The sequence below is a fragment of the Papaver somniferum genome, chromosome 7, assembly GCF_003573695.1.
Source record: "Papaver somniferum cultivar HN1 chromosome 7, ASM357369v1, whole genome shotgun sequence".
In the NCBI taxonomy this organism is placed as follows: Eukaryota; Viridiplantae; Streptophyta; class Magnoliopsida; order Ranunculales; family Papaveraceae; genus Papaver; species Papaver somniferum.
The window spans coordinates 55,664,202-55,683,107 of record NC_039364.1 but is presented as its reverse complement, the minus strand read 5'-3'; the positions used below and the strand labels follow the sequence as shown (position 1 = coordinate 55,683,107).

Here is an 18,906-nt window from a genome sequence, read left to right as displayed (position 1 = left end):
ATCAAAAATCTTTTTATTCTTTGCAAAATAAATACTCTAGAGAAACATATAAATTGAATTTTCTCAGTTTTCTGTAATTTTGAAATCTCGCAATCTTTGTAATTTTGAAGTCTTTGTAATCTTGAAATCTTAGTAATCTTTATAATCTTTGTAATCGTGCGATTGAATCGCTTTTTGTAAATTAAATCAAAAATCTTTTTATTCGATCTTAATATAAAGTAAAATGTTCAAGGAAGTGATACTTATATTTCATGTGAGTCGTTGTTGTTGTCAAAGAAGTGAATAAATGCCTTGAAATGTATGAATTTCGCGCAACAAAAAGAAGTGTGGGAAGTGAGACTTGAACCCTTGACCTGCTTCTTGGATTTTCTCGCACCATACCAACTGTGCTAAGCCTCTCTTGCGAAATAATCAAAGGTCTTGCGAAGTAATCAAATTCCAACTGTGTGAGAGGCAATTCTGTATAAATTTCGTATAACAAAAATAAACATGTGAGAAGCAAGAATTGATCCCGCAACCTGCTGCTTTCATTCATGCCTCCTGACCAACTGTGCAAGCTTCTTCTTTGCGAAATATCTCTGCAAAATTATCATCAACTCTCTTCTGTGCGAAATAATCATCAACTCTTTTCTGTGCGAACCAAGTGTGCGAACTCTCTCATGCGAAATAATCAAAAACAAATATGCGAGTGGCAAGAATTGATCCCATGACATTCTCCTTGCGAAGTATCACACTGAATCATCCGTGACAACTCTGCTGTGCGAAATAACTAAACAACTGTAAACCTTTATCCTCATCTTCACCCTTAATAGATTAAAAATATAACTATGCGAAAAAGGCACGCGTGAGGTGGGAATCGAACACGCGACAATGAGCTCATAAACTTCGCACATGACCAATTGTGCTGCCTCTTGTTTGCGAAATAATGAAACAATATTGCGAAATTATTCATTTTTTCGCTCTCTGTAAAAAAGAAGAAAACTATGTTCGCAGGCGAATTCGAACTTGCGACCACGAACGCACATACTGCTCTCTGGACCAATTGTGCAAGGACCTCTCTGCGAAATTACGCATAACTTTTTTCCTTATTCTTTTATTCTCCCATGCAAATGAGAAGAAAATGAAAAATATGTGTCTCTGCGAATTCGAACCCGTGACCTATTTGTTGTTCGCTCAACCTTAAACCATCTATGCGAATTTCTGTTTGTGACAGAAATTACAGCGTCTGCCTCTTATCTTATCTTCGTCTTTCCCTTGTTTCTTCACAAAATGCCTCTTGCTTTCTCCTGAACATGAAAATATTCCACTGAAATTTCCATTTTTTCCTTAAATTTCACCACAACAACTAATTTTTTCTCTCACTCTTTTCATGTCTTTGAATTGTTGATGATGTTTACTCTCTGAAAGTGTGATTTCTTCCATAAAATTTCCATTTTTGAACCTAAATTTTGTAGATCTAGAAAAATATGAACAGTAGCTAATCTTCATGGAAATTTCTTGAACCAACAAGCTACAGGAGGGATAAATCCTTTACTCCTCCGTGTTTCTAGCACCAAAAATGTAGTTGCAGGAAATCCTACAACACGCCCCTTGTAATAATTTGTAGATCTAAATATAAAAATGATGATAAGAATGCTAAAATTGTAAAGAGACACAAGGTTTACGTGGTTCGATCAATATGATCTACATCCACGGGGTTAGGTTTTACTATGATTATTTGTAATTACATCTTGATTACATGGAGACTCCATTAATGAGTATTTGGAGCTCTAGGTTCTTGAAGGAGGAAGAAGAAGGAGATAATAATAATACAACCAATTCTACTTTCTCTCTCTTCAGAATGTATCCTCTCCTAAAGTGTGTCTCTCTTTCTGATTATCTATATCCTTTCTCTCTCTTGCCTTTCTCTTTATATAGGCGTTTACATAGTGGATGACAGCTAATGTACAGCTAACATTTCCCCTAATTTCGGATCTGGATTGCGGTATTTTCGCAAGCTTACAAATGTAACATTCGCAACATTCCTAATTTTCGCAAGATCATCATACTTTTCTCATGTTTAAGTTGATGTCATCTGTTATGTCGTTTCTGAAATCATCCTGCGATGTCTTCGCGATGTGTTGTTAGTAATTTCGCAAGCATATTCTTCTGTGCGAGATTCGGATCCTATATTGGGTGTCCTTCTTGAGATAAAACAACACCTATACCAACAATAGAAGCATCACCGTGTATTTCAAAAGGTTTTTCAAAATTTGGCATGGCAAGAACAGGTGCACTGCACAATTTTTCTTTGAGGAGATTAAAGCTCTTATCTGCTTCTTCAGTCCATTCAAAAGTATCACACTTCAATCGATCTGTCAAACCAGCTTCCATTGTACTAAATTTTCTCACAAATCTTCTATAGAACGAAGCTAACCCATGAATACTTCGTACTTCACGTATAGATGTAGGAGTAGGCCATTCCACAATTGCCTTAATTTTAGAATCATCCACAGAAATACCAGTATCTGACACAACATAGCCCAAGAAAGTGACTTTGTTTGTAAAGAATGTGCACTTCTTTAAGTTTACGTACAAAACATTTTCTTGAAGAGCCTTAAAAACTTGAGATAAATGTGTAAGATGTTCTTATTCACTGTTGCTAAAGATTAAGATGTCATCAAAATAAACAATGACAAATTTTCCAAGAAAAGGTTGCAAGACTTAATTCATGAGAAGCATAAAAGTGCTAGGAGCATTAGATAAACCAAAAGGCATTACCAACCATTCATATAAACCTTCTTTTGTCTTGAATGTTTTCTTCCACTCATCACCTTCACGGATACGTATTTGATGATATTCACTACGCAATTCAAGCTTTGTAAACACTTTAGCACCAGAAAGCATATCAATCATATCATCAGTTCTTGGTATGGGAAACTTATATGGTATAGTAACTTTGTTTAAAGCTCTACAGTCTATACACATACGATGTCCACCATCCTTCTTGTCTACTAAAAAGGTTGGACTAGCACAAGGACTTTTGCTAAGTCTTATCAAACCTTTTTGTACCAAATCATCAACCTGACCTTGTAGTATCTCATGTTCTTTAGGACTTAATCTATAATGAGGTTGATTAGGAATAGAAGTTCCACGAATGAAATCTATATGATGTTGTAAATCTCTAAGTGTAGGTAAAATATTTGGTAACTCAGCAGGAAATAAGTCACTAAAAGAAGAAAATAAAGGTTGTACCTTGTCTGGAATCTCCACCATAGGTTTAGCAACTTCATGAGAACTCAATGAATGAGTGTTCAAAGAATGAACAATTGTAGCTACTAACGCAGTAGTCTTCTTGTTTGCTGGTTCTTTGAGTGAAGAAGAAGATTGTAAAGGCCATAAAACTTTGGTAAATCCTTCATGAACAAAGGTATAAGTATTCTCATAGCAGTTATGAACATCACGAATATCATACTGCCAAGGTCTCCCCAACAATAAACTTGTTGCAGTCATGTTAATAACATCACAGAAAGCATAATCTGAATATCCAGGGAAAGAAAACTTTACTAAGCATTGATGAGTGATTTGCTGAGTGGAAGAGATATTTATCCAACCAACTGAATACGGTTTTGGATGAAGGGTAACATGTAAACCAAGCTTCTCAACCAATTGTGCAGAAACATAGTTTTCTGTACTTCCACTGTCAATTATCATGTTGCAAAGCTTCTGCTTAATGATACAATGAGACTTAAAAATATGATGTCTTTGTGTAATACAAGGTTCAGTGATTAAAACTGGTTGAATTACTCCAAGAAAATATGCATAATAAGTCTCATGTTCTTGTAAATAATTAAACTCATCATCTCCTAATTCTTTTTCTTCTTGTGTTTCTTCCTGAGTTTCATTAATGTAAGCATGAAACTTGCGACAATCACTAGAAGTATGGCCAGTTTGGTTGCACTTGTTACATCTATCTCCTCAAAACTTTGAATAAGTATTAGAGGGTTTAGATAATGGTGGAAATTGTTGTTGAAATTGATTACCTCTAGTATTGCGAGTAACATCTAGTTGTGGAGTAGCCTGAGGTAGCTTAGCATATGGTATATGCATCATTGGAGCAGATTCTGAAGGAACAGATGTTGTTTGTTGTTGTTGATGCGATTGGCTGGCGCCTATGTTATGTGGATCAACAAAGGCAGTTGATCCTTGTGAATATGGATCAACAACGACTGTTGATCCCTTATCACCCTGGTAACCATAAAAGGTATATGGTCTGGCAGCTTTATAAAAATGTTGATAACGAGCTTTTCGTGGAGTTACTTGTCAAGAAGTACTGAGGACACGCCTTTCAATTTTAATGGCTTGTTGTATAGCTTCAACCATAGTATACACGGATTGTGTCATCCCATGTTGAATTAAGTTGTTCAAACCATCTATAAAACGCGCAACTAACTTCTCTTCAGTATCATTCAGTTGGTTACGTGCAACTAAACTATAAAATTCAGCTACATATTCTTCAACCAACCTAGATCCTTGTCGATAGTTTTGCAGTTTGAGAAACAGTTGCTGCATATAATCTTTAGGTAAAAACTTATCTCTTAACATGTCTCTCATTCTTTTCCAAGTACGTATAGGAGGTTTGAGATATTTTCTACGATCATCACAAAGTTTGTCCCACCAAGCTGCAGCACCACCTTTCAGTTTATATGCAACCAATTTAACTTTAGAAGAATCAGGTACCTCCATGAAGTTGAAAAACGATTCTACTTCATAAAACCAATCTAACAATTCTTCTATATGTAAACCGCCGTGGAAGTTGGGTATATAAGCTTTCAATTTATATTCTGGTAAAAACCTATAAGAATTAGATTTCAATCTTCTTTCATCTTCCCAGCTTTTTTCTAATTCTGCTTCAGCCTTGTCTTCATCTTCATCACTGTTTATTATCACAGTTGCAAGTTTCTTATAAGGACTATTAAGAAATCTCTCAAATTGTTTTGTGAACGTAAGAAACTTGGAAATTTCTTCTGGAACAGAATTATTTTGAACAAAAGGATTCTTCTTACGTTTAGTTACGTCATCGTCTTTTGTTTCTCCTGATTTCTTTTCTTCAGTATTGACATCCTTATCATCAGTTAAACCTGGCATACCTTCCTCATCTAGACTCGTGTGTTTCAATAAATTAATAAGATAGTGTTCATGTGATTCAAGTTTCTTTTCTACGATAGAAGAAATACTTGTTTCAATTTCTGGTTTAAGCTCTGTGATGAGGGTTGTTGATAATGGTTTTAAAAGTGCTTTGACAAGGGCATCAATATCAGTTTGTGTAAACTTTTATCCCATTGAAACGAAAAGGTAGGTTGTTTGAAAATTAAGGATTTTGAGTTGTTGCGGAAGCTGTGTAAAGGATATGTTTCTAGATAAAAAAATCTAAAAATGTTGTCTATGATACCAACTAGTGTAGCACAGACAGGATATAGCAAACTAGTTGCTTAGGTTTTGAAGATAGATGAAGTTCCGTCAAGAACTTAGTTAAAATCTGATTCTAGGATCTAGATTCTAAGGTAAAAAGATTGATAATCAAACTTGATAATAATACTGATAATAAGATGTGTTCTCAAAACAAGAAGGCATAGCCTTTAAATAGGTTCTCAAACCGACTAAACAGAAAAGAAAACGAAAGCTAAACAAACTAGGAAACAAAATACTTGTAAGGCAAGCAAACTGAAACAAACGGATGGGATCAACTATTATAGTTGATACAAGAACGAGGGATCAACTGTCACAGCTGATACACGCTTCAGGAATCAAATGTCATAGTTGATACGTAAAAAGATGTACTACATCAGTATCAGACTAATAATTCACATTCTTTTCAGGTACATATGAACAAGGAAAATGTATTTATGCCAACAGATACCTAGACGCGGAGTATGCTGAGTTTGGTAGACTACTGTTAGCAATAAAATTGACAAAAGAGATCGTAACACTTTATGCATGCTTCGAGTTGGATGCACAGATGGATGCTGATGTGGTTAATGGAAATTACCAGAAAGTTGCTTGGGAAAATCAGTCTTTGATTCTAGACATTAAATCTAAGTTATGCAATAACCCACTTTGGTGTCGCAAGTTTATAAGTAGAGAGTGCAATAAGCCGGTTGATAAATTGGGTGTGCATGTTAGGAATTTAAAACTTCGAGAGTATGGTCTTCACATCCACTAAGTTTTATTGCCAGTGCAATATTGGAGGATAGAATATTTGTAACTCATTCTTTTCCGTAATGAATTTTCCTCTTACTATCAAAAAAAAAGATTCCATTCCAGAACCGTATGCAATGCACAAAAAAAAGTGTATGGTCCTTCAATTCGATTTTTTTATACGTTTCCATCGTTGAGATAAAGGAAGCATCCATTATATTCATTATATTACATAATCAAGGTAATGATCTAAAGGCAAAAGGTTGTGAGAAGAAAGGTTTAATGAGAGATTTACATGACAATATTTGAGAGAGAGGTGCAGAGAATGTGTGAATCCAGATGAGGTTAAAATATGGATATATTAGAGTTCAAGTTATAGCTTTTGAGCGGCTGTTATTTTACCTATAATTCAGAAATAAAAATTAATGCTTATTTGTTTATTCCATTGGAATTACCGTTTCCTTCAGACTATAAAATTTCTCAAATTTAGAGTTTTACCGCTGAGAAAGATCTTAAGGGCTTAAAAAGAATAATCTTTCACAACTAATGCATATTTACGAGACAATTTGGATAAATTTCTGTAAATCTCTCACCACTAACACAGATTATATTATTACAAGGTTTATCAAACTATCCCACGACAAACAAGTGATTTATCCACTCTCCCAGAATGTATAAAAATCTCAAAAACTCTTCCACGATTAACCCCTTGTTAATCTGAGCTGACCACTAGAATCTCCCACGACTAATGCATGTTGTTTTTGAGGGACTTGGGAAAAATTCCTATGAATTTTTCACCACTAACACATATTATAAAAAGTTTTAGCAGACTATCCCACGACTAACAAGTGTCAAGTGATTTGTCCATTCTTCCAAAATACATTAAAGTCTCGGAAGCTCTCCCACGACTAACCCCATATTAATCCGAGATGAACACTAAAATCTCATCTGAATCAGCCATCCTTAAAAACATATATACTAGCTCCCAAAAGTTTTCAGGGAGAAAACCTTTAAGTGTATGTGTGTATATTTATGTGTATGTACGTTAGGATCTTGTTTTGCTCTTCACTTCACGGCTTCACCTTTGTTACATAAACGCCGCCAATTAAGATCGAAAAGTGGCACATGTCGTAGTGAAGTGCTACATGGTTTCAGGATGTCGATTGTATCCAAGTTTAACCGCCAAGCCTCACACATCTTGTCCATTTTACTGTTTGTAACTGGACGTAAGGTTGTCCTACGCACAGTTGGGCTCTTGATTCGGTGTTATTCCACAAATGAGTTTCAACCTTCAAAAAAACAACGTGAAAACAAACTTCAGAACGATTGCAAAATCTAAATCTATATCTACCTCTTGCACTAATATGTTAAACACATTTTTCTCAGCTGTAAGCGAGGGTTAGTGAACGCAAGCTACAGATGAAACTTGTTATGAACATATTAAGCTCCATACATAACATTGTTATTTTGCAACCTCAATAGTATACTTGTATAACATTAACATAATTATCTCAATAATCCAGGTTACTTTCCAGATTAATTACCTGTTTACCTGTGAAGATTCTCATTCCACATCCTCCTCGAGAAAGACCTCCGGATGCACTTGTGCATTGGTAAAATTCAAAACTCTGCGGAGTTTCCGATGGTCAAAGACTTCGACGTCAATTAAAAAGTTGGAACTTACAGGACGGTGATCTGAAAGCTTCAACTCTGCTCGCTTGTAATTTAGTTGCTTGATTCCCTTCCCGAACCACAGTATCCTATCACACCTGCATCGCAATCCCATGCATATGAATACACACTTCACTTTCGAGTTTCTCTAGTAGATACGGATTTATTATTAACTCAAACAAGTTGATGTTGGTTCCTCAGAATTTGTGCATACCATGCTGGGGATCTCTTCTTTTCTCCTTCTTTTGGGCTTTCACCAACATATCTATCTGAATCGAATTCATACTTGTAAGTAGGTGGGAAATCTATTGTCCCTTCGTTCCATCCATCAAAAACACGTCCACTGCGAAGTTCTTTGATTAGCTGCAATAAAACATCTCCAATTAGCATAAATTCACGGTTTGTCAGAAAGAAAGAATTTATAGCAAACACAAACAAAAGAATGTATCGTTTGTTGGGACTATGAGTATTACCTGATCGCTGTTGATCAGTCCATCCCACTGTTTCTTGGCAACAAGCTTCCTCACTTCAGCATCCAACATATTCAGACGATAATTCAAGTCCCCAAACCAAAATATCTGGCTGTTTCAACTTAAGAAAATTTAATAAGAAATTTATGTTATAACAACCTGAAAAAATCTTCAGTGATCAATTTAGCTTGCACATAAATGAACTTAGAGACTTCTTGAGTTTGTAACAGTAAATGCGCAAGAAGATACATGTTTCATGGACTCACTCATGAGATGGGATTGTCTCCACTTGATCTGCAGCAAGCAGTGAAGAAAATTGTGTTCGTTTTAAAATTTCATTGACATCAGAGTTACGCCTCTGATCATCCCCCTCCTTGTGACCAGATGTCAGATGAGAACAAACAAAACAAAGTCGTGTTTGAAAGAGAGACATGCTGACAGAAACAGATCCCTGTGTTAACAATGAAATTAGATATCAGGTGATTACATGAATGCCAAAAAGGTTCAGTTGAGTTATGACATCGCCCATTACCTTGTTTCCCATGTAGCCCATGAGACCAACTCCAACAGGAGAAACCTTCAAGTTGTTAACGTGCCTTCTTAACCTCCTACGGACCCAAATTGATACATAAATTCCCACCATTTGTTTACTAACAATGCGCACATATTTAGCGCGAACCTTTTTGCTTTCTGTTTCGATTTCAGTTTCGAAATCATCCCCTTCAAAATCTAGTTGCGAGTCTTCTTCTTCTTCTTCTTCTTCTTCTTCTTCTTCTTCATCATCATCATCATCATCATCATCATCATTTTCAGACTTGTCAGAGACATCAGAAAGTGAATGAAGAACATCAATCTTCTCTTGGTTTTCCATCCAGTGTAATCCTAAGTTGCCTGAACTATGGCGCACTCTTTTCAGTCCACCATCTACTGCCAAGTCTTGATTACTAAAAAATTGAGGTTTGCCCATCCAGTCAAACCCAACCCTTCCAGAAGTACTAAGAACTCTCCGAAGTTCTGGCCTTGAAGGAAAAACTTGTAATGGTGTGTCCAACGAGAGTTCAGGCCAATCAATTCTCCTGTCACTGTCTATCCCATAAATTCTCTGTAACTGTAATTTCTTGCTTGTATTAAGTAAATCATTTGGTTCTTGTCGCCCGAATTCCTTACCCTTGAGAAGCTCTAAATTTTCTTCGTTCACAATCTCTACTACTTCAGAGACATCAATTTCCTCAGCAAGTACATCGTCCGCAGCAGATGTTCTGAATACTGGAGAGGGAGGTGCACTATAACTTTTGAATTTTGTTTCAGGTTGTGAAGACCTGTTCAGAGTCTTACGAATCAGAGCTTCCCATTTTGGAATTGGTCTATTATCCTCTGCTCCAAATACATTCCCGGCGTTTAACGGAACCACTTCCTGGAAACTGCGTCAAGGATAGAATTCAATACTAAATTCAGAAAGTAATACAATGTTCTTCATCAGGGGGAGCACAGATATAATCACCCATGGCATGTCACTGTATTTGTCAAACTAAATTGTCAAAGAAAACATAGACTCAAGAAGGATAAACCATGCAATTTCTGAAGTATTGGTATCTACCTTTTTTGTCAATTTCATGGACAACAACAAAAAAGTTCTGAAAATATCAAAATACTATATGCTAATTCATTGGTTGATAACACACTGAGAGGCAACGGCAACATAACTAACAGTGAAGCATAAAGTTGAAGCTGGGGTAGTAATTTTTGAGGCAATAACAAGAAAAACAAGTGGATATAGGCTGTAGGCATGTTTTATGCGCTTTAAAATTCTTAATTCTGACATGGAAAGTAAAATACGCACCCAAGAATATACATGTCTGCTGGTTCTTGCATGCACAGCCAGTCATCTATCTTTAGATCTTCAGACGGATGTCGTCCAGCCACGTTCCATGTCCCTACTGTTACCCTGAAGAAAAAAAGGAAGGACAACGTATATTCAAGAACTTGATAAAATGAAAGTAACAAAGGACTCGGGAGACTAGTGGCATACCTCACTTCTTTTGTGTTTATGTACTGAAGACGTAAAGTTTCTGATTTTCCTCTTCTATGTTTTAATTGATATTCCTTTGGCTTAAACCCTGAAATAATCAAATATAATAATAAGAAAAACAGAATCTGAAGCAATATACTGGAAAGGAAGAGTCACTTAAGCTGTGATTTCGTTACTAATTTTCGTAGCAACGAGCGCATGGATTTCAGAATACAAAGTAGTTCAATCCTAGTATTATACAACTGAAACAGAAATTCAATAATTGCCTGAATCTTGAAGTGGGCGTATGGATTGGTTCCCCTGCATTCTACCGTTTCGTCCCCTGCCCACGTCTTCTTCCGAATCTTTATAAGATCAAGCTGGATTTGAAAGTTATAAGAATAAGATATCACACAACAAAACGGAAATTGTATGTCAAATTTACTTAGGGAAGATAGCTTACTATCATCCTCACTCTCCGTCTCGGTATCAACCTCGTCTTCACTGAATTCGTGTACCTTGGGCTTAATATTTAGCCATTTTTTCATTACAAGGGAAGGCCAAAATGACTGCAATAAAACCCACCAGTTAAAATTTCAACTTGTATTACAACCTCATTAAAGAGAAAACACAAACATGTCACTAAACCACACACACCAATGATCAAATAGTTAGTAAGCTCAATTTTGACAATACCTCTGATTTATTTCCTCTTCTGCTTCTCATGTTTCCTCTATAAACTTTTGAATTTATGACACCACTGGTCTTCTGCTCCTTAGTGCAACAAGTAAACTTGTTCTTAATGGGATCACCAACGGCCTAGTAGTATTTAACATGACGATTGACGGTGCCAAGTCTAGTTGATACCCATGAGAAGATATCTAAATAAACAACAAACAGAAAGGACATAGAAAAAGTAGGTAGTCAAGTTGAAGAATTTAACCCATAAAATCCCCAACTTGGAAAATACTACTACTACTAAGTGGTCCTTTCAACTCTTCTTAACCACATCTTTTTTGTTTTATCAAATTCAGTGCCAACCTATTCTTCGAAATATCATTCTTGGAAATTCAGTGTCAGAAAAGATTTTCTTTGTAAGTAAAAGAAAAAAAATTGTCTTTGTCAGTATTAAGAGCTAGAGAAAAGAAAGAAAACTGAATAGTTTCTTTCAATTGATGTTCACCTCCACTATATCTAATCTCATATGACAGTGATTAAGCTTGGAAAAATTGGTTCATTCTTAAATGGTGTAACAATGATATTCAATTAAGAACCAACAATGACTATATATATATATATATAGTACATGACCCACTTTAAACTACTGATACAGTGATACTAATGGGTTTTTTGTTGTTTCAAAGATAATGAATTTCAGACAAAAAGTATAGATATTGAATTAGACCTACAAATTTAATACTACTATGATTTTATTGTTAATTAAACACACAAAGATTGAAGTTTTGTCCTTAATAAAATAAAGACTTGGATTTAATTAAAAAATCTCAACTTGGGCATTATATATAATAAAAACAAGATTTTCATGACCACATTCTCAAAAAGATAGAAACAAATATATAAAAACCCACAAAATTTGCAAGTACAGTATAATGGTATAATACACAAATATGTGAAACAGCTGTATAGAAAATGGAGGGTTTCACTGAAAGTACCAAGAAGAATAGACAATGAATGAAGACCAAACACCCAAGAAAAGGAAAGAGAAAGACAAAGACACGAGAGAAGAACCAAATACTGGATAAGAAAAGTATAGTAAAGACATGATCTTGAAAGTGTTGTAAAGTGAACTACTGTTTACATCAAATGGAAGAAGAATAGAAGAAGAAGGTTGTGGAGAAAATGGTGGGGGGAGTGTGTACGTAGGTAGCATGGACCAATGGCACTATAAAAATGGGACTTGAGCCGAGCGTTTATTCATTATTGTGCTCGAATTGCTGGCGCATTTTTGACCGTTAAAAAACTATTTTGTTTTTTAAGGTCGGTGAATAAAAGTGGAAAAGAATAAAAGAATATATGCGTCGTTGGTTTACGGTACAGCAGTTGTCTTGCTTGATTCGGAAAGTTAAACAATAGCCGTTAAAAGATTAGTAAAGTCAACTGCTAAATCAACAGATCCTCGTTATCACAGTGCAATTGGTTTATCAAGTTAAATAGAAGTGTTGTGAGAATGTCTGATTTTTAGTTTCACATCCTCCCGGTATTACAACTTAGATGAACTGGGAGATTCCACGGGCTTCGTTCATTACACACCACACTGACATGAAACCTGTGGACTATGGAAGATAAAACCTTTAGAATAATGTACAGAATTCATTCCATCATAATTGAGTTTTACCTCCACGAAATGGGGACTCTAAATAAGATTAAGAATCAACACTTCTTCTTTACACTAATGTCATCTTACTAATAGTTGAACTGTAGAGGTAGAATAACCGAAACAAACAGAGCGGATGATAAGAAAGAAAACGAGCTCCTGATACATTTGTATTTTTATACATCCCACAAAAGAGGAAAAAAAAAGATGATCACACCAATCCCACAGAATTCTATTTTCAAAAACCCTCCTCGAGAACTAGAGCTCAATTCGACAGAAAACCCACAGTTTATGCAAACAAATCATTTTATAACTACATTATAGTGCAACGGCTCCCTTCCTCTGCTGGTGCTGCTGCCGGTTGTTGGTATCTGTTTGATTCTGACGGGTTGTAAGTGAATTCAGAAGTGTCAAGCCCATACTATTTATCGACATCCATGCAAAAAGAAAAACAAGCAAAGTATTAAATACAGAACGATTCTGAAACAATTGTTTTAGATACCAATGTAACAACCACTGGATTTCATCTTTTAGATTTTTAGTCTAAGATACCTTTTCCCTCATTCGTGTACTCCATGCGTCATTCCTACCAGGGGGGCGTTGATCGAGGGTAGGTACAGGCACGCCTGTTGCAGGAACACCTTGCCTGTTTATCAATGGCTGACGAACCCCGGACCTTGGAGCAATGTATTCGTCGTCACTATCATAATCTGCAGGTCTGTTTGCTGCTCGAACCATAAGCGCTAATAAAAACAACAGTGCCTGCACAAAAAAATGATTGAGCAAAGCAAATAGGTCAAACTAGTAGTAGGCTTCATTAGCTAGCAGACGTGACAGGAATTAAGTATTACACCAGAAACACTACTAGCGAGTTCTTCTTTGTGCTCAAAAAAAAAATTGTATCACAAAAATAAGAACTTCAGGTATTGGCATAAACCGCATTTCACAATGTTACAATTCATTCTTTTAACATCTGATATTTCTTACAATGACTTCACAGTGGATATGAAGTCTTCGTTACTGTTATTCTTATTTCCCCATATTCACCACTGTAGCTTTCCGGGAGTTGCAACTTAAAGTAGCACAAAGACTTCTTCCAACCACGTGTTCTGAGTGCTGAAGGATAAGACTTTTAAAGCAAATCTAGAAATGTTTTTCATCTTAATTTTACCTGAAGAATAACAACACCCAGTGCAACCCATTTTGCGATTTTCCAGTTGTGTTCCAGGAAACTGTATATCATATCAAAATCTCCAGTTTTGTCATCCGGTATTGCCTGCAAAAACCATACGACCACTAGTTAGTTGACTTGTAATCAGGAAAAAGAAGAAGCCATCTGTTAGTGTAACACTCACGTCTTTCCAGGTCTTGTCAAAGAATATGAAAGCCGCACATCCCAGCTCTGCCATGATCAATAAGATGACCAATAGAGAATACTAAGTTTGTTTAAGGAACACATTTTGTCATGAAAGTACAGAACAAGATGCGACACAGTTTTTAATTATAACAAAGTGACAAACAACTTAATGGAAGAGTCAGCAGTTTGAGAAGAAAGACAACAATGACCCTTTGTGATGGTTGTGTAGTGGGAAAATTTCATGTTTATAACAGGTGCACTATAAATGCTGAAGCATGTATGGAGACTGAAGAGAATAATTTATAAAATCGTTTAACCCATTAGAAAAGAAGGATCGATAAAGGCATAATATGAAATTGGTAGCAGAAATAGAGTAAGACAATTGCAAACATTCAGGTTCCAAAATAAATGTAGGTAATAGGGATACACAAGTGAGGCAGCATCCACTCCTGGCAAGGGTACCAATACAGCCAAAACATGATATGACAAATAGTATTGCTCCGACACCAATGAATAAGTATATAAACCTGGAAAAAAAAAAAGAGAACGCATGGAGTCGTGTAATATAAGCTTGATTACAATAAAAGAAAGTGGAAATCCTGCTTTACAGAGTTAGTACCAATTTACGGAGATGCTTATCGGCAACTATTTTGAGGTTTTATGAAATAACACTTGGAGCAAGAAACAAAAGGTTGTATGTGCACATGAATTTCAGGAACATTAGGAAGAAGTGGCATGAAAAAAAGAAAAAAAAAAACTTAGTAAAGTAGGAAGGCGAAAAAGTCTGGGAAAATTGAGCCCTGGTGTATTCCCAGATGTCCTTAACTAATTACTCCCAAAAGGCCCGACATCAGATTCTATACACGTGGGTGCTTAATAACCAGAGATTCCAAATATAGAATTTATTGTGGGTGTAGTGGGACAACAAGAGCGTGGAGAAACGCATTTTCGAAATATCATTGTCTCTAACAGCCTACAGGGAAGGTCTACGTGACTTCAGTTTTTCTAAGTATGCCACCAGGTGATTAACTAATGGGCAAAATGAGAACATAGATCAAAACCAGGAAACTAGAATCCAACCACGCTATTCACAACATAATCTTGTGGATGACAGTAGGATAGCAAAAGCATACCCGGAGTCTAACTACAAATTTACAAAATCAGCCAAGGCCAGTATTATGAAAAAGTACAATTGGGTACCCAAAGACACTTAGGAGACATGGTCTGTTCAATCACATTTTCGCCATTACCTAATTAGAGAGGAAGGGCAATGAACTTGTCAATCAGAGTCCCGCATAGTGTACAAGGATAAGACCAGCAAACATTACTCAATTAAGTAAAATCAACAACAAAGTTTCATGGTGAGATAGACATATACCAAGATACTTTAAAATCTTCAGCATTCATTTGCATCTCCAATTACTTTTACGGAAACATTGAGTATTTTAGTTATCCAATGATCAAGCATATTAAGGTCAATTTCGAAAGAGGAAAGGGAAGAAATAGAGAGAGAGATTACCAAGCTTTAGGAAGGTGATCAAGAATGCTGCCTGAAAGAGATACAATAAGCAACATAGGTCTACCAAGCTGTACAAACTCCTGACTGCTCACAGTTGGCGTGTTATCTATGATTCTTCTCCATTTTACAAACAAGTAAATTCCATATCCAACCATACCTAACCCAACTAGGGTTAACAAGAAATTTAGAAATTTCAGTAAACATTCGAAACATCCTCTACAACCCATCTTTTCTTTCTCACTCTGCAAATTCCACACCAATTTTCTTCTATTTCATAACCTTATGAACAGAGCTGAAACCTACATTCATAACAACAAAATCCAAAAAAACCATAATCATCTGAAACAGAAACCCACATCGGATAGTTCTAACAATTAATCAAGAAAAAATCGAATTAATTTAGGAGTTTAATTCGAGATTGACAAGATCGTCTACTTTTTTTATCTTAAAAGAGAAAGTATGGTAGATTGTGAATTAGTTAGAAGAACAAAAATTCCTTAGAAATATTAATAGAATCCTGTGAAATTAAATGAGTTACTTACAGGTGGAAGAATTTTTGAGATGTGTGAATTTACAGAGACGGAATTCGTTTTTGTTTAGGTATTGAGATTCTCGAGAGAATGCTCAGAAGAAGAAGAAGAAATTAGCTGGAAATAAAAAAATAAGAGGAGAAAGTCGGAATTAATAATTGTTTTTTTTATTTTGGTAGACAAAAATCTGACGATCCAGATAGGACGACTACGTGGACGTCGTGGAGTAATCATGTAGATTATTGTGGTGATTCAACGGTTCCGATTCAGGACGGTGGGAAAGTTCTGGTGGGATATATGAAATGATGCTATCAAAACTTTAAAGAATATCTAGCTACCTGATTTATTAGGCTTAGTCGTATGCTCTTCCAATCTAGCAACTAACTAGATTAGAAGTCTACGTCTGCTAGAATATTCATCTAAGTTTTATGGTCATCCCAATGGAACAGCGCAACCATCTCAGTCGTCGGATCAAAAAATAAAACAATTTTGCTGAACTATTCCGCGCAAAGTAGAAGTTTGGTTGCGCTGAATAAACCAGCGCAACTATTTCGCTACTAGTTGACATACGAGGTATATTGGAGAGAGAAGAAGTGTTGAAGAATAGACAATGCTTTGATAAGAATGTGCAACCCTTTTTGTCTAATCTAGAAGCCAAATCTAGCCCATAAACAAAAACTTACGGACTAGATTTGGCTTCTAGGTTAGACAAAAACGTTATATATTCTTCTTTTCTAATTCTCTTTCCAGATATATCTCGAATGCTAACTAGTGGCGAGATAGTTTCGTTGAATGGTTACGTGCAGAAAAAAAATCAATTTTTCGTTGTTTGGTTCAGCGCTGAGTGGAATGTTCCACGGTATCTGCGTTGTTCCATTCAGCGGAAAGTAAAAAAAAAAATATTTACGTTGAATGATTCAACATAGGCATGCGTTTTGGTTTTGTGACTAGTATACTAGTGTTAGAGCATTGCTCGGTCAAACTCGCATGCGTTGCTATCTCAAGCATGTTTGTCAATGTTAGTGATCAAAACTATAAGTCTTGATTTCTAGCCTATTTGTAGATGTCTCGGACTAGGACATAGATAGTGTAGCTGAGCTTAAATCTCTCGACGTTCATCTCTTGAAGACGAAAAACCACTAAGGAGAGCTTGTGGAACTTATTCGACAAAGGTATGTGGAGACTTGAACTTATCTATCACTTGGAAAGTCTATTTCTACTATCTCCTATATTGAGACATAAGTCGTGTTACGACATAGTTTTCTCTATACACATTTGAGATTTCGAGCTGAGTATATCTCGCTTACATATTTCTCGAAATATGTGTTGGTAAGATTTCGCTTCAACCAAGTTCATCTTATATCATGAGAAAATTATCGAATAACATCTTACATGGTTTGTGTGATACAATCATTTTGTGTAAGACTTGGAAGGTTTAAATAATGATTATTTCAATATCTTGAAAATTGCTTTGATGCTAATAGTGTGTGAAAACGGCTATTGACATTATAGAAGAATGTTTCAATGATTGAAATAAAGATTTGATGATGTAACCATCTTTGGATATAAGCATATATAGTGTGTTCGCACATTAGTGTATAAGTCCATAAACCGGAAGCCAAGAGTATGCATATGTGTGTATACGGAATTGGTGAAGGAGACAGGTTAAGTATGCGTACCCGTACGCATACTGGCGGAAGTTCTCAAACCGAGAATTTTTGTTGAGTTTGGTTTTGGCAAAACTCTTAACTAGTCACCTTAAGTATGCATACCCGTACGCATACTGACGGAAGTTTTTGAACCGAAAATTTCCGCTGAGTTTGGAAACTTTACAAACTCAAATCCGGTTGCTTAAGTACGCATACTTAAGATGGTTACTTTTTCAAATCGGTCAAGTCCATGAACTTAAACATTTAAATCATAAGGAATGCAATATTTGCAAACTATGGCTATAATGTTCATGATTGATTCAAGTGAATCAAACCGATTTGATTTCAATTGTGTTTTCTAAACAATTGAATAACTCTTTAACTAGTTTCATTTGAGTCATTTTAACTAGTTATGGTTAAGATGAATAAGGTTGATATGAGAGTAATCATATGGCTAACCTCGTTTAACTATTTGTGAACCAACATGGTGTACACGTTTAGGTACGGCTACATAAACCTAAATGAGGGTACATTTTATCTGTTTGTAACAAGCTAAGTTCGATCTAACGGTTGAAAGATATTAGCTTGGTTGAATCAGGTTTTTCATCTAACGGTGAATATTGAATGCTTTGTTACCAAGGAACATGGATTCCAAACCCTGATTTGAAAACTATATAAAGGAGAACTCTAGCAACTGGGAAAACTAATACCCACACCTCATGCGTGTTACTAGTTGCATAACTAGAGTTGATACTCCTTTAACCTTAGGTTTCTTCTCGAGACCCTGTAGGTTAACGACTTGAAGACTTCATTGGGATTGTGAAACCATACCCAACTATTATCTTTGTAGTTGTGTGGTCTGATCTTGTTGTTTCCATTGTGTTGAGTGCAATTGAAATAATTGGCTCGAGATTTTATATCTCCGATAGGAAAGATAGAAAAGTAATCACAAACAAACTTCGTCTCATCGTTTGTGATTCCACAATAACTTGTTTCGCTAGTCGATTAAGTTTATTGTGAGGTGATTGATAATACTAGGTTGTTCTTCGGGAATATAAGTCCGCTTTATCAATTGGTTCCTGTTTACCTTGATTTATCAAAATACGGAACAAAAACTCTTGGATATTTCTGTGGGAGACAGATTTATTCAATCCTATAGACTTTTTTTGTGTGAGACAGATTTGTCTATC

The 18,906-nt window shown here is 35.8% G+C and overlaps 2 protein-coding genes across 3 annotated transcripts; both read right to left on the bottom strand.

Moving 5' to 3' along the window:
- Positions 1-6,748: 6,748 nt before the first annotated feature.
- On the bottom strand, positions 6,749-11,319 carry LOC113297357 (type I inositol polyphosphate 5-phosphatase 2-like). Of its 2 annotated transcripts, none has more exons than XM_026545796.1 (11): positions 11,023-11,319; positions 10,790-10,895; positions 10,614-10,706; positions 10,348-10,435; positions 10,159-10,263; positions 8,851-9,739; positions 8,585-8,769; positions 8,322-8,430; positions 8,063-8,211; positions 7,730-7,946; positions 6,749-7,466 (listed from the first exon to the last, which is right to left on the bottom strand). In XM_026545796.1, the coding sequence occupies exons 3-10, from the start codon at positions 10,651-10,653 to the stop codon at positions 7,742-7,744; spliced, it is 1,770 nt and encodes a 589-aa protein (XP_026401581.1). In that variant the 5' UTR covers positions 10,654-10,706; positions 10,790-10,895; positions 11,023-11,319; the 3' UTR covers positions 6,749-7,466; positions 7,730-7,741. The 2 variants fall into 2 exon arrangements, with proteins under 2 accessions (XP_026401581.1, XP_026401580.1); XM_026545795.1 differs by having other exon boundaries at positions 7,722-7,946; positions 11,023-11,316.
- Positions 11,320-12,660: 1,341 nt separating this feature from the next.
- LOC113297356 (tobamovirus multiplication protein 2A-like) lies at positions 12,661-16,212 on the bottom strand. Its single transcript, XM_026545794.1, has 7 exons — positions 16,080-16,212; positions 15,538-15,836; positions 14,446-14,545; positions 14,017-14,097; positions 13,833-13,937; positions 13,214-13,423; positions 12,661-13,082 (listed from the first exon to the last, which is right to left on the bottom strand). The coding sequence occupies exons 2-7, from the start codon at positions 15,762-15,764 to the stop codon at positions 12,975-12,977; spliced, it is 831 nt and encodes a 276-aa protein (XP_026401579.1). The 5' UTR covers positions 15,765-15,836; positions 16,080-16,212; the 3' UTR covers positions 12,661-12,974.
- Between the last annotated feature and the right edge of the window lie 2,694 nt (positions 16,213-18,906).

Coding starts and splice junctions, on each gene's coding strand:
- LOC113297357 (XM_026545796.1), bottom strand. CDS start 10,653: ATGCAGGGGAACCAATCCATACGCCCACTTCAAGATTCAG. Junction 10,436..10,613: donor ACGCCCACTTCAAGATTCAG/GCAATTATTGAA, acceptor TGATTATTTCAG/GGTTTAAGCCAAAGGAATAT. Junction 8,212..8,321: donor GACTGATCAACAGCGATCAG/GTAATACTCATA, acceptor GTTTTATTGCAG/CTAATCAAAGAACTTCGCAG.
- LOC113297356 (XM_026545794.1), bottom strand. CDS start 15,764: ATGGGTTGTAGAGGATGTTTCGAATGTTTACTGAAATTTCTAAATTTC. Junction 13,938..14,016: donor TTGACAAGACCTGGAAAGAC/GTGAGTGTTACA, acceptor TGGTTTTTGCAG/GCAATACCGGATGACAAAAC. Junction 13,083..13,213: donor GTACACGAATGAGGGAAAAG/GTATCTTAGACT, acceptor GTCGATAAATAG/TATGGGCTTGACACTTCTGA.